The sequence below is a fragment of the Macrosteles quadrilineatus genome, unplaced genomic scaffold (genome assembly GCF_028750875.1).
Source record: "Macrosteles quadrilineatus isolate MER2022 unplaced genomic scaffold, UCM_ALF_1.0 Scaffold_3__2_contigs__length_128488019, whole genome shotgun sequence".
Lineage (NCBI taxonomy): Eukaryota > Metazoa > Arthropoda > Insecta > Hemiptera > Cicadellidae > Macrosteles > Macrosteles quadrilineatus.
The window spans coordinates 21,535,772-21,550,911 of record NW_026542596.1 but is presented as its reverse complement, the minus strand read 5'-3'; the positions used below and the strand labels follow the sequence as shown (position 1 = coordinate 21,550,911).

Below are 15,140 nucleotides of genomic sequence, written 5' to 3'. Positions count from 1 at the left end.
ATCTAAAACACATATTTTTATTTTTTATGGATTGTAAACCCAGTTTTTTATTATGGTAGGTCTATCCTAGATTGAACACACCGTAATTTAACATGAATAAACTAAGGATGGATTTTAAGAGGCAGTCACAGAGGCCAGGCTGCAACTAATGCTGGCAGGGCGCATGTACCGGTACTGAATAGGCTCTAATAATTCAAAGTGCGGTGTAAAATTAAAATTGCGCGCAAAAAATGTAAATGTTAACAGAATGTTTTTCAAAATTTTATGAAGCTTTATTTTTCACACTGCACTTCAGCAGTTAGGTTAAGTTACTATAGTTCAGTTTGGCTTAGTTTAGTAGGCTATACTGTATGTAGGTAACATTTATAAGAACATATATTTTGTGTAAGGTGATAAATTAAATAAAGACAATTTGTATGTAGGCCTATTGGTAAGTTATGCCTTTTTCAAGAGTTTGACAAATGAAACGAAACTAAACTAACCTAAGGTCTGCAGCACACCGTAAAAGAGTGGCAGGCGGGACTTTTGAACAGATTAATATACTGTACCGTACTGGTATTTTATCACGAGAAATCTTTTCCTGATTGTTTTCCGCTATATACGATTCAGAGAATATGGTAAAATAAAATAAATCATTGCTTTACAAGATAGGCCTACAATTTTTCCAAAATTTTTATGCTTTAAATGTAGGCCAACTCAAAATTTACAAATCAAAATCAAAATTGACAAACCTAAATCTACGAACATTAAACTTTATTGTATGATTCTAATACTCTATAAGAAATATAAGACACGTGGTTAAATATTTTAAAATTGATTGTTTCTAATGCTTTTATATTCAAGACGTTTTCTACTGCCATATAGTTGCGGGTTTTGCCGACTGCGCTTGTTGGCCATGGGCTGACGACAATGAGCGGTCTTTCTGTATAACTTCTGTATGTACTTAGTCTGTTTTGGGAGAAGGTTGCGCTAGCTGCAGCCTGGCATCTCCAATCGCCTCTTACGAATTTTCCATGACCGCAGATTTTAAAGTCCATTTCAATATTAAGGAATGAATAAAAATTACCATGTTGTCAATAACACATTGTTATTGCAAACATTTTTTTCATACTAAAATGAATATTAACAATATGCAAGGGACACACATTAATTTCGATTCCGTAATGCTGGTTTTAAATAAATGTGGTTTTCTCAATATCTTTTATGATAAATGCAGATGGTTAGTTCTACAATTTGAATGTTAGTTTGATTATATTTCTACCTATCACTATTGTTCTCAGATGTTTATTAATATGTAAATTTCCTATAAAATAAAGAAAACAGAAAGTTTTAAAGGAAACCAACCACCATAATCTTGAAATAGAAAAGTATGATAACACCTACAGTTTGTTAGTCCAGGTCTACTAAAACAAAGAAGTGAATAGGGAAACAAGAAACAGCCTCTGTTAGTATTGTCTGAAGGTAAAGACAAAGAACATTTTGTACATAACATCTTGGTATTTACAATCTTGGAAAATTCACAGTTAGGGTATAATAAATCTTATGTTTTAAAGATTTAAAGTAACTTAACGATTCTCATTTTTGTATAAAAATCTATTGCATAATCATAATCAAACTACCCACCTAAGAAACTGTTGGTTCGAAAACCATCCATTCTAAAACACTCAACAATAACATAAACATAACATAAACTGGAATTCATTATTGGATCAGAAATAATGTTAGGTTTAGTAATTGGAAATTGTAAAATATCCATCGGGCATTTTGTAAGGAAGACATAAACAAAAATAATGTAAGGTAATAAAAGCCAGCGGACAAAGTTATGTGCTAGAAAGGAAAGTATGGTACAAAAGAAAAACGGTTGACAGGCAACAAGAAGAGGTGTATTTTGTACCTATACAACACATCACTTACTAATTAAAGTGTCTAACCTGTTCTGATGCCATGGAACCCACGATTTCCAAAGGCAACTAAAACAAAATGGAGTTAAAATATAACATACATCATTTAAATGTAAGTTAAACAATTGATAATCGATTCAGCTTCAACAGTTTAAGTAAAAAAAGCATCTAAAAATATTCATTTGACAGAGCAAAAGAAAATTCTTGATTATTAAAAAAAGTAGGCCTACTCATGGTGTCTGATATGGGCCTTATGAAGCCGCAAACGTGGCTTTGTCTGTTGTAGCATTTTTGATAGTTAATTTTGTGTTACAGCAAGAAGATAACTTTTGTACAATTAGCAAGGGACTTTACTCTTTCATAAATTAACCACCCGTGTTTGACTTATGGCACATTGGTAATTATTGTTTAAGTAACAAAGAGTTAGGCCTAATTATTGATGTGTAAGATAAAAAACATTGAAGATTCCACTGCTCTAAAAATTATCAATTGATAAGCAGCATCTTACTGAGAAAGGTATTTTTTTGAGGTTGACATTCATGGACCAAAACTATGGTTTATTAAATGGGAAAATAATGATTGGAATTTAACTTAAATTAAAATTAGAATTGTTTGATGTGAAAGAACCATTCGCTTTTATTTGTACTTAATATTAAAAAACTTAATTTTAACCAACCCCTACACTAAAAGATTGATTGTCATATTAAATTGAAGCAATATCTAACTCAACTTAACAAAACATAGGCCTAACAGCTTTTTATGTAAATCAAGGACTTGTCAGCCATATACGACGGCTTACAATATACCACCACACAATGGTTTAGGATATAAAGTTTCAGGACCCAGACAAAAGTTATCTGCTTTTTCTGAGTGTTTAAATCAATTATGGGTTTTGCTCGTTTTTCATGTAGGCCTGCTATATTTTATATTTACTTAACAAGTTTGGTTAAACAGGCAACAAATGTGAGTTAGCCCGCAGAAAATTAATTAATCAACTACCCTATGTATCATACAAGCATGTAATTTTAAAACATGCCCAAACATTGAACAAGTTTATGCTTTATCATGGTAAATTGAGTTCTTCAGGTTATGGTTACACTTGCCTCACTTTTAATAAGCCTTTGCTAATAAAACCATAGGTAACTACCTGGAACAGTAGGGTATAAATTACCATTCACACTGCAAAAAGTATGCTTGTAATCCAAACGGTTGGAACAAGCTAAGAGAATATGATCACACCTCAATAACTACCTAAGCAGAATCATAGAAAATGTTTGAGGAGGTACCCACTAAGTATCACTTAGTACAACTTATTACAAAAGGGCCTGCTGATATGGATGAGAAATATATTCTATCCATTTAGAAGAAAGTAGGTCAGACATAGGTTTGTTCTTAACTAAAACATGGTTGTAATTTTGAATGAATAAAAGCCATACTTTTGGTTTACTAAGTCTTTCTTACAACAATTTTATTCATTCATTGATAAACTCAGTTAGTGCTACATTACAATGGAGAAATTCCTTAGACCAGACAAATTGCAAATTGACCCGGAATCTCCAACTGCCTCAGAGGAATGGACGCACTGGTTACAAACATTCGAAGACTTTCTAACCATAACAGAATTCGTTGAAGACAAGGACAAACTGAAACTACAAACTAATCGATTATCTTTTACTACTTATAGACTTATCAAGGAATCTGAAACTTACCAAGACGCTTTGAGAGTTCTTAACTCAATTTACATCAAACAAAAGAATGAAATATTCTCAAGATATTTAGTAATGACTAGAAAACAGCAACAAGGTGAGACTATTGACAAATATGTGTCGGAACTGAAACTTTTGAGCCAAGATTGCGTTTTTGAAGCTGTTAATGCGATTCAATACAGGGATCACTACATTCGTGATGCTTTTATCAATGGCTTAGCCTCGTCATACATACGCCAGAGACTAACTTATTTGAAAATAAAACTTTAGACCTAGCTGAAGCAGTCTAGAGCTCTTGAAATGGCTCAAGCTCAAGTCGAGAGCTATCCAAAATCTATGTACGGAATGCAAACTTGTGCAACGAATGAATTGGCAAAGCAAGCTTGTCAGTACAAATTCCCACTACAACAAAAGGAAGAAGCGACTGTTTCCGCTATTAAAAATGTTGATGGCAAGTGTTATTTTTGTGGGCATGACAGACACTCTAGAGATCGCTGTCCAGCCAGAGAAGCAACTTGTGGGAAATGTAACAAGACAGGGCATTATGCGAGAGTCTGTAAAAGTAATCCAACTCAACATTTTAAAGTAAAACAGAAGACATCTAGTACATCAGCTGCACTAATAGCAACAACACATAATACATCTGTATTGAAGGACTCTACAGTTGAAGCTAAAGTGAATGGCCTGAAAGCAAATTGCTTAATAGACACCGGGAGTACATCAAGCTTTGTAAACTTGAAGTTTGTTTAGTTAAAATGAAAGTGGACAAGTATCACTAGCTGCTTCTAATATGAAATCAAACGTCCACGGGTTTGTTAAAATCAACCTAAATCTGTTGAATCACAATTACAACAATTTTAAGTTGACTGTTCTTGAAGATCTTTGTACTGACGTGCTTATCGGACATGATATCATGAAACTCCACTCAAATATACAGGTTTGGTTTGGAGGTAAGAAACCTCCTCTGTTGGTGTGCTCCTGTGCCAAAGTTGAAAAGAAAAACTGAATGGAGTGTATGCCTATCTGGATGATTTGACCGTATGTGGAAAGGATCAAAAGGATCATGATGGGAATCTAAGAACATTTTTAGATGCTGTAACTACTAAGTATGGACTTGTAATCAACAACGAAAAGAGCAAGTTCAACCAGTCTTCAATAACCTTGTTGGGACATTTAGTTTCCCATAACTCTATTCGACCTGATCCAGATCGGCTAGAATCTCTACTGTCACTTCCTGTGCCCAAAGACCAAGTTTCACTAAAGCGAGTCCTAGGATTTTTCGCTCACTATTCAAAATGGATACATCGGTTTTCTGATAAAATAAGAAACCTGACACAAGTAAATTCTTTTCCTTTGTCACAGGAAGCGGTTGCAGATTTTGAAGCCCTCAAACTTGACATTGCAAACTCAGTAATTACTCCTAGGAATGGACAAGAGCCACTAGTAGTGGAGACTGACGCATCTGACATAGCCGTGGCAGCAACTTTGAGTCAAGATAATCGGCCAATTACTTTTTTCTCACGGACTCTAAACAAATCTGAGAAGCTGTATTCAGCTGTTGAAAAAGAAGCCGTTGCCATTGTCGAAGCCCTTCGAAAATGGAAATCATTTCATATCGGAAGAGACTTCAGATTATACACGGATCAGCAAGCTTTATCATTTATCTTCTGACAAGAGGCATACAAGCAAAATCAAGAACGATAAAGTTATGAGATGGCGACTAGAGCTAACACCTTATCAATATGAAATAGTGTACCGACCTGGTAGGGAGAATGTAAAAGCAGATACGCTCTCTCGGGCATGTGCGGTTCGCTGGGATAATGCCAAGTTGTTTGAATTACACAAATCTCTCTGCCATCCGGGAGTCACTCGAATGTTTCATTGGATTAGAACTAAAAATCTAAACTACGTACTCTGGATTATGTAAAAAGGATGACGTCAGCTTGTCAAATATGAGCAGAAGTGAAGCCAAGATTTCACCAATTCCAAGGCAAATTGATAAAGGCAACCACCCCCTTCGAACGTCTAAATATTGACTTTAAGGGCCCTCTTCCATCAACAACCAGAAACCGTTACCTTTTAACCATGGCGGATGAGTATTCTCGTTTTGTATTTGCTTACCCCTGTAAGGACATTAGTTCAGCAACAGTTATCAGATGTTTTTCAGATCTATTTTTTATGTTTGGAGCCCCGTCCTTTGTACATTCAGATAGAGGTTCATCTTTCATGTCGCGAGAGCTGACGGACTTTCTTCACAAGTACGGAATAGCTACAAGTCATACGACACCTTATAACCCTAGAGGGAACTCTCAGATTGAACGCTTCAATGGAACAATATGGCGAACCATCCTACTAACTTTGAAAAACCACAACCTGCCAGTTGCTGCATGGGAAGAAGTATTACAGGAGGCTCTTCACTCAGTCAGATCTCTTTTATGCACTGCGACAAACTGCACACCGCACGAAAGATTCTTTATACATAGCAGAAGAACTACCAATGGAGACTCCTTACCATCTTGGCTATCCGCTCCTGGTCCTGTCCTGCTTAGAAAGTTTGTAAGATCTAATAAATATGATGACTTTGTGGAGCCAGTTCAACTTTTGGAATCAAATCCACAGTACGCTCTCGTCAGAAGAAGAGATGGGTCAGAATCACAAGTATCCCTGAGACATCTTGCACCCGCTGGCCTACCTCCTGGTGATCTACCTCATGAAGACAACACTACTGAGAGAAAGATTGTTGAAAATATAAATTCAGACATTGACCACAATGAAGTTCAAAATGAAACTCAACAAACGGTATCTCAGACCCCAACTTCAGAGACGGCTGTGGGGGAACTACGTCCAAAGAGGAATGTCAAGCCTCCGTCATATCTAAAGGATTACATATGCTATACCTACCTTGAAAAATAGTGGGGGAGAATGTGGTGATGTGAACATTATCACCTGATAATATTTATTATTTGATTTGTTTGTAAATATTGTATTTGTTCTTAACTAAAACATGGTTGTAATTTTGAATGAATAAAAGCCATTTTGGTTTACTAAGTCTTTCTCACAACAAACTTAACATTGTAGGCCCTAAACTTTGATAAAGCCCAATGAAACTTGGCGGCTCTGTCAATCAGTAGCGACAGAAGAGCAGTTGCTCCAGGGTAGGCCTAAGGGATTCGGGGAAGAAATACCTACTCTTCGGAAGAAATAATAGGCAAATATTTGTTGTTCATGTCTTTCACTGAGCCAAGACGCCGCAGCCTATCCCACAGTCTCATGGTGTCATCGGTACCGTAACTAAGTTACCCCAGGGCATCATACTCGTACCCTACTTTACATTCGACTTTTGCGACTTTGCTTCTGCACATTTCATATATTTCTTGATGTTTCTGGCCATCCTAGAGATTAAAACGCAGTCGGTCTGAAGATGGCACTAACTTATAGGGTGCCGAGACTCATTTTTTTTACCACAAAACTATTTATAAGTTAAGAAGGATTCTATGATAACTTAAGTTATTACATATAAGTTAAGTTCAAGATTCAAGATTTTCACTTTTTTTAAGTAACTTTTTTAAGTAGGCTACCTATGGTTGCAATTTTGCTGAATACTTACAATATGTGTGCATGTTAATCAAGAAGATATTTATGAGTAAAGAAAGGTATTGTTCAATATTGGAGGAGGGGGATTGAGCTACAGTACTTATGCTCCAGGGTGCTACAAACCTGGCTATGCCAATGCAGACACACCTAAGTTATTGTGTCTACATTTAAGTTAGGCTAACTTAAAAGTAAGATAAAATAAGTCTCATGAACCAAATTGTTAAATATGAATAAACTGCTCCACTAATTTGTAGGCCTATGTCTGTTTTTCCTAGAAAAGTTTCACTAGGCCTAGTAGGCCTAGGTCTACCAAGTTGGTATTAGGCTTAACTTAAGGATCGTATAAGTTACGAACCATCAATTACTTAAAAGTTGAAACATGTCAGTATCGATAACCAGCAAACTAACTTATGTCCTACAAGATAAGAATTAACTTAGACCAACTTCTTAGCCAAACCCTACACCAAAAGTTACTTGACTAGGGAATAGACTGAAGAAGAAATTAGTCCTAGCCTAACTTACTTGAATTAAAATAACTTAGGGTTAAGTTAACTGATGGGACCAAGGATTTGGTCTACATTTATTTATCATGATGCAAGTAGGCTAGGCTAAGTTTTAATATACAATTAGCCTAGTTGTTTCTAAACTAAAAAATGATACTTTATTCGAGTAGCCTCATCAGGTATTTTTTATGACACCTATTCAGACTAGGACCTATGTACCCGTAGTTAGGACTAAGGATAATTATTATTCATATCCCTTGCACTCAATAGTTCGCTTTTAAACATTACCTAAAGTATAGGCCTAGTTATCCAGCAATAACAGGAAAAGCAATGTCACTCTGACTGAAGTACCTATCAATCAATTATTAAATAAAATTATAAAGAAGTAATTCATAGAACTCATGCATCCATATGGAAATTTCCAACTTCAAAGATCATGCAACATGCAATGCAACTACTAACCTTTTCTCTTTTCAACTTGGTATGGTATTGGTATCGCGTCGCGATTCTATTTTTCCATCCTACGATCTCTAGTCCTCTCTCCTCTGCTGGTGCGGTGACTTTTTATTTACAAAAAAAAATACTGAAAACAATCCAAAGTGCAGTGACGTTTTCTCGTCTGCTTCACCTACACACACACCCTGCATGCACTGCACAGTGCACATATGGCAGATTGAGATAAGTACACTAAGTGAATCCGATTCTGTCCGTATCGAATAAACATACTTTATGCTTTCGACCTCAAACCTCGATAATAATTGTGCACCACACAACACAAATTTAAATTAATAATTTATTATTGAAAGTTAACCCGTTGCTCCAAAGTAACATAGTAGACAAGCTGGTCCATTATAAACCTACATTTTTTGTTAACTTGGTTGTTGTATGTAATGACAATTGCAATCCCGGTCCTGATTGCAATATTTTGACCAAGTACAGTACTGTAATAGCGGCTTGCTCTTAGGTAATCGCCAATCGGACCTCATTTTTGTGAAGCCTAGATTGCTTGATTATCCACTGTGGACTATTATTGGTCTAAAACCAGTCACAAAGCTTAAGATTTTTTTATGAAAATGTGCCTAGGAGCATATACGTATGACCCGAATATTGAATTAACAAACTCATGTTATTTTTAATGTAATTGTAACTAGGATTGCTTTCATAGCAGTGAAAGCTAGTTGAGCGGAGCAATCATATTTCATGGTTTTTAATAAAGCAATAAATGGACAAATGTTTATAGATATAATACAAAATACTAAATGTTCCCACACTCTGTACTGCTATCCTTTACTACTTTCTTCACCACTTCCAACGTCGTGGACCTGTTTCCCTCCCTTCTTAAAGCATTTTAAGATTGCAGATACATCAATCTAACTGCCACAGACGGTCCCCATACACCGCACTGCCAGCCTTTACTGCTTCCTTTACCACTTCCTACGTCATGGATCCGTTTCCCTTCCTTCCCATAGCATTTTGATTTTAGTATTTAGATACGTTAATCAGTAAATCAAATCTGTTAAAGACTGTAGTAGTTGGCTGGCAGCCGTGGTGAGTGGACGCATTTTCCTCGTTCTCTTATCTCGTGAAGTGATAACCAACATGACCGACTGTTCCTCGTGCTCGGACCCTTTGCCGGACACTAATGAATGTGCTTAATGTTCGGTGTGCCTATCTTTATTGCATTTTGAGTGTGCTGAAATCCTTGAAAGAACATGGAATCAGATGGGGAGCACCAGGCGTGGAGAATGGAAGTGTTCTTCCTGTAAGTCAAATAAGGGTAAGGTAGTAGTAGAATATGTTAAATATCTAGGATTGTTTGTTGATCATCATTTAAAGTGGGAGCAGCATGTAAAACAACTTTCAATTAAATTAAGGAAAATAAATTATGCTTTATATCACTTAAGAGAACATTAGGAGTGAGCATTTAAAAAAGGTATACATCTCCTGGTTTGAAAGTGTGATGAGATATGGAATAGTACATTATGGAGGTACTTATCCTACCATATTACAATCTGTCATCACGAACCAAAGACATGCACTGAGGACAGTTTTTGGATTAAAAAAATATGATAGAGTAAGTTATATTTTTGAACAAGAAAAGCTTTTAACCTTCAATCAATTGCACGTATACTGTTTGATTATGTTTGTTTTTAAATGTACATGTTTAGTATGAAACCTGTCAATAGAATATCTCGATCAGCACAATATTACTTGTTAGCAGAATGCTTTTTTAAAAAGGAAACTAGTAGGCATCAGTTTTGTTGTCTTGGTCCAAATTTTTTTAATGCGTTTGTAAAAATGTTCGGTAATGAAGTTTATAATGATAAGAGGTCTGTGATAAAGTCAAAAGCTTTGTTGTTTTCTATCAAATCATAATATAGCATAAATAATCTGTAACTTATTTTTAGCTTAGTTTTAGATGAATAACTATTTATATTTGCATGTAGAATTTATTGTCTTTCTAAAAACCGTGTTCTTATTAAATTATTCTAATTTGTTTATTTAAAGCATAAGTGTTATTTATATGATTAAAACTGTTGCAATAGGAAATGTCTACTCACTGTTCTGTTAAAGTGACAAAGAAGAAAAAAATGAACTGTTTGCTGCCAGAAAATTAAATGTATTAATAAAAATGTGTTTTTCATGCCGCGCGTGCTTTGCATGGCACATGGGATTATGTACTTAATTTAAAAATTGCATGAATAAAATTGTTTGAATTTGAATTTGAATTTGAAGTATGTTTTGTCTATGACTGTATTCGATCAGTGGTCGTTACCAAATTGCGACTTTAAATGTATACCTAAGACTTTTTCTGTATTATTTTAGCGAATTTCCCCTATAGGGAATAAGCTATTACCGTAGTACTCATAGTAAGACCTGGACCCGGAACCGATTTACTTTTTTGTTTTGAGGTCCCTAGAGACCGAAAACACCATCCGTTAAAATTCACATATATATATATTTATGTGTCCGTTAGCGCAATAACTCGATCAAAAACTATCTGATTTTGATTAAATTTGGTACAAACAAAAAAATGGGGTTTCCCCATTTTTGACCCTAAAAACAAAAAAAAATTGCAATTTCTTTTTATACCGTTTTGTAGAGCTTAAAAAAAGAAATTATTTATTATATTGAAGCGCTGTTGTTTGCCTAACTGTCACGGAGAAAATTCAAAAATAGTATGATTTAAAATTCCCATGTTATTCTTATGGAGAAAATTCATTTTTTTTTTAGTTTACTTGTTTATGGATATATTGATAAAATTTGGCAAATTTATTTATTTCATCCTATACTATTGACGTTTGGTCAAAAAACACTTTTTACCTTCCCCGTAGCAGCAAACCTAAGCACTCGTTAAATATAATGTTATTTAAATAGGGAATAAATATGTTTTATTTATGGAAATATTTGAGTAAAAATGTAATCAGACAAGTTGAAATTCGCTTAATCTGCAGGTTTGCTGCGGCGGAGGTATTTTTATGTTGTCATCATCATCATCCCAATCTTTCCCCATAGTACTGGGTTTAGGTCGCGGCTTGATTTTAACATATGCTATGATTCTTTGTTTTGTTTACATTTACGTCGTTGTTTTTTAACCATCATGGCAACCCATAAGACCAATGTTAAAATTTAAAAAAGTTGATCCCAAAGAGCTTTGCTTTCGCTCCGCTCAATAGTATCAATAGTAGTTTATTTTTTACAAACAATCACGCATCGCAAAGGTATGGCATAGCTTTTGGATAGAAAGTAAATACGAAAACGCCGTCGTTGCTGGCTAATTGTAAATAGATTTTTATTTTTACCTAGCTTCTCCAACCAGACATTCTGATCAATGGTCATAGACGTTAATTCGCACTTTATTGATTTAAATTAAAATTATGAACATAAATTTATTAAAATATTGAAATTAAAACATACAGTATTGAAAACCAAACAATTATGAATTGAAAATATATCTGTACATTTTAAGCGGAGTCAATATTTTCATAGTCCAGTAACCATAACCAAGCTTTGGTAAATATACAAATGCCATTTATTAGCTGCTTCCAAACAAAACAGCTGTTTTTACAACCCTACTTGTGTGACGTTGCCACTTCGAAGGCCGCGGCCTGGAGTTAAAGGCGGCCGTTCATAGACGTCACAGGAGATAAATTACGGTGATAGCGTATTACCTGAATGACCTTTACCTTCACATAGTTAAAATAAAACGTACTTCTGTGTAATCTATTTTATATTCATATAAAAGAGGTTCTTTTATTCTTCAATTCCCATGTTATTCTTATGGAGAATAAGTAAACTGTTGTAGTTTGCTCTTTTGTGGATATATTTTAATCAAACTTGACAAACTTATTCATTTTACACTAACCTATTATATTTTACAAAAACATTCACTTTTTAGCTCTATTTAGCAGCAAACCTAGGTACTCATTAAACCTAAATGTTATTTAAATGTATTTAAGTGTAAATCAAATCAGACAATTGGAAATTCGGAAAGTCTGCAGGTTTGCTGTCGCGGGGGTATTTTGTTTGGAATGAAATGATGTTGTATTGTTTACGTTAGTCTGTTTAGATATTGTCTTAAAATAAACAAAGTTTTTTCTTTTAATAATTGTTTTTTATAAAAAAAAAATCCTTCATAACTAATTTGAAACCATTTTCTAACTTCAAGAGAAAATTGTACGTACATTTCATACCTTACAAACTTGTTGAAAGTATCTAACAGCTTTACGTTACAGAGGAGAGGGAGTGTTAAACCCAAATAACATGCATTTGATGATATGATATAGGAAAATTAGGGTTTTAGCGAATTTCCCATATAGGGAATAAGCTATTACCGTAGTACTCATGGTAAGACCTGGACGCGGGACCGATTTTTTTTTCGTTAGAGGTCCCTAGAGGCCAAAAACACCATCCGTTCAAATTCATATATATATATATATGTCTGTTAGCACGATAACTCGAGCAAAAATGATCAGATTTTGATGAAATTTGGTACTAACGTGTAAACATACGTTTATTCGAACGAGTTCGCGATCCAGCATGATCGGACCAAGGGAACGGGGGCTTACGGGGGGTTTTATGGGGTAAAATAGGTTTTTCCCATTTTTTGACAAAAAAAAAATAAAATTTAGCAATTTATTTCCAAACCATTTTGTAGAGCTTAAAAAAACAAATAATTTAGTATATTGAAGCGTTATAATGCGCCTGATGGTTACGGAGAAAATTCCAAAAAAAATTTAATTTAAAATTCCCATGTTATTCTTATGGAGAATAAGTAAACTGTTGTAGTTTGCTTGTTTATGAACATATTTTGATCAAATTTGGAAAATGTTTTTATTTCTTACTAACTATTAACATAAAAAAAACTGTTTTACCCTCCCTGATGCAGCAAACCTAAGTACTTGTTAAACTAATTCTGGGAATAAATGTTATATTTTTAAGTAGAAATTTCAGTGTAAATCTAATAAGTCAAATGGAAATTCGCTTAGTCTGCAGGTTTGCTGCGGCGGGGGGTATTTTTATTTACACCAAAACTAAAAGAAAGTTATCTATCTATATCTATATATATCTATCTATATATTAATAGGCAAGCATGTTTCTTTAAAACCTTTTTTCTCAGCTCGTGTGCATCGCAGGGAAAATCTACGCATACTGTTGGAAAGATATTTTCCTGTAGATGTGCAGAATGCCTTTAAAAGTTAAAATAGGCTAACAAATAAGCACAAAAAATTAATTTGAAAACTTAAAAAAAATTAACATGGACCATATGGGTTGCCATGATGGTGACGAAATAACAACAAAATGTAAACAGAAAATCAAAACAAATGGAAGAAATTCCAATCACATGTTTTATTTACAGTGTGGGGAGAAAATAGAGAAGTCTGTACATTAATTATTTTTGGTCGAGTTTCGACCACAGGACGATCACTAGTCTATACTTATTTAATACGCAAGCAGGTTTTTTGTGACAATTACTCCTCCGAAACTACTGAACCGATTGACATGTTTTTGGTGTCATTGGAAAGAGCGTAACGTGAAGTTGTGCAGGAAACTTTCTTTTTAAGGAAATAATTGGAGGGTGAGGCCCTGGAGCCCTTTAAAGTTTCGTATTTCTCCATAAGGATAACATGGGAGATAATTTTTATTTACAGAAGCATATGTTTTTTACTTGAACATATAGTCAAAGTCTACTACATAATAATTGGTGTGTATTATGGCTGTTAATGTATACTGCATTTCAATCAAGCATTGTATATCTTTAAAGTTTACTCATAATGGATCTTACTACTTTATATTAATACTGGGAATGGTAAAATTTAGTTAAGAATAAATTACCAAGATTTAGAAAACTTTACTATAATAATGTATGTATTTAAAATCACAAATCTTTGACATTATTAATTCATTTGAAACACAACAGCTGATTGACAAATCAAACAAATCATCTTCTTCATGTGAGTAATGTTGTTACACAAACATAACACTGTTACACAACCAATAACTTGATTCTTTTTTACTTGTGGGTGTATTTTGAATTTGCAGTTATGAAAGCACCAAGCCAAGTAACTTAAGCACTTTAATTAAAGATTAGCACTGTTCTTACCCAGACCAATTTCGGTCATGGGCAACTATATTTTAATAGGTTACACATATTCATTATGGGAAATTTTGAGGGTAATCTTCCTGAAGGTAACTTTAAGACTAAAATCGTAGTATTCATGGAAGTGCTTTTGTAGCCTACACCTTATTGTCTACAAATTGGTACATTATAAAAGCTGAAAGCTTTTTTACGTTGACTTAAATTGTAAGCTTGCCCTTCCCCATACATGGGCAGTTTGATAGTTAAAATTTAACCCTTTAAACTGGAATAGGACTGTTATGTAAATTGTGAGTATTTCCATTAGTTAATAATCTTTTAGTCGACTCTTTTAAAATCATCAAAAATGATGACTGTTATTAGTTTTAAACGTTTATAAATAACTCCTGTACTGCTTTGCAATTGCTCGATTTCGAGCAACATGTACACTAGTACTTATTTAATACGCAAGCACGATTTTTGTGACAATTACTCCTCCGAAACTACTGAACCGATTGACATGTTTTTGGTGTCATTGGAAAGAGCGTAACGTGAAGTTGTGCAGGAAACCTTCTTTTTAAGGAAATAATTAGAGAGTGAGGCCCTGGGGCCCTTTAAAGTTTCGTATTTCTCCATAAGGATAACAAGGGAGATAATTTTTATTTACATAAACATATGTTTGTTACTTGAAAATAGTCAAAGTCTACTACATAATAATTACTGTGTATTATGACTGTTAATGTATACTACATTTCAATCAAGGATTGTGTGCCTTAAACTTTACTCAGAATGGATCTCACTACTTTATTTTCATGCTGGGAATAGTAAAATTTAGTTGAGAATAAGTTACGATATTTAG

At 34.2% G+C, this 15,140-nt stretch overlaps 1 protein-coding gene across 1 annotated transcript in view; it reads right to left on the bottom strand.

Moving 5' to 3' along the window:
- LOC128988809 (uncharacterized) overlaps positions 1-8,267 on the bottom strand; it is a 32,601-nt gene extending 24,334 nt beyond the window's left edge. Inside the window, exons 1-2 of the mRNA XM_054410469.1 lie at positions 8,167-8,267; positions 1,932-1,970 (exon numbers count right to left, since the gene is read on the bottom strand). Of these exons, the coding sequence (XP_054266444.1) occupies positions 1,932-1,946 (15 nt within the window). The 5' untranslated portion in view covers positions 1,947-1,970; positions 8,167-8,267. The remainder of the gene's footprint in view (positions 1-1,931; positions 1,971-8,166) is intronic.
- Between the last annotated feature and the right edge of the window lie 6,873 nt (positions 8,268-15,140).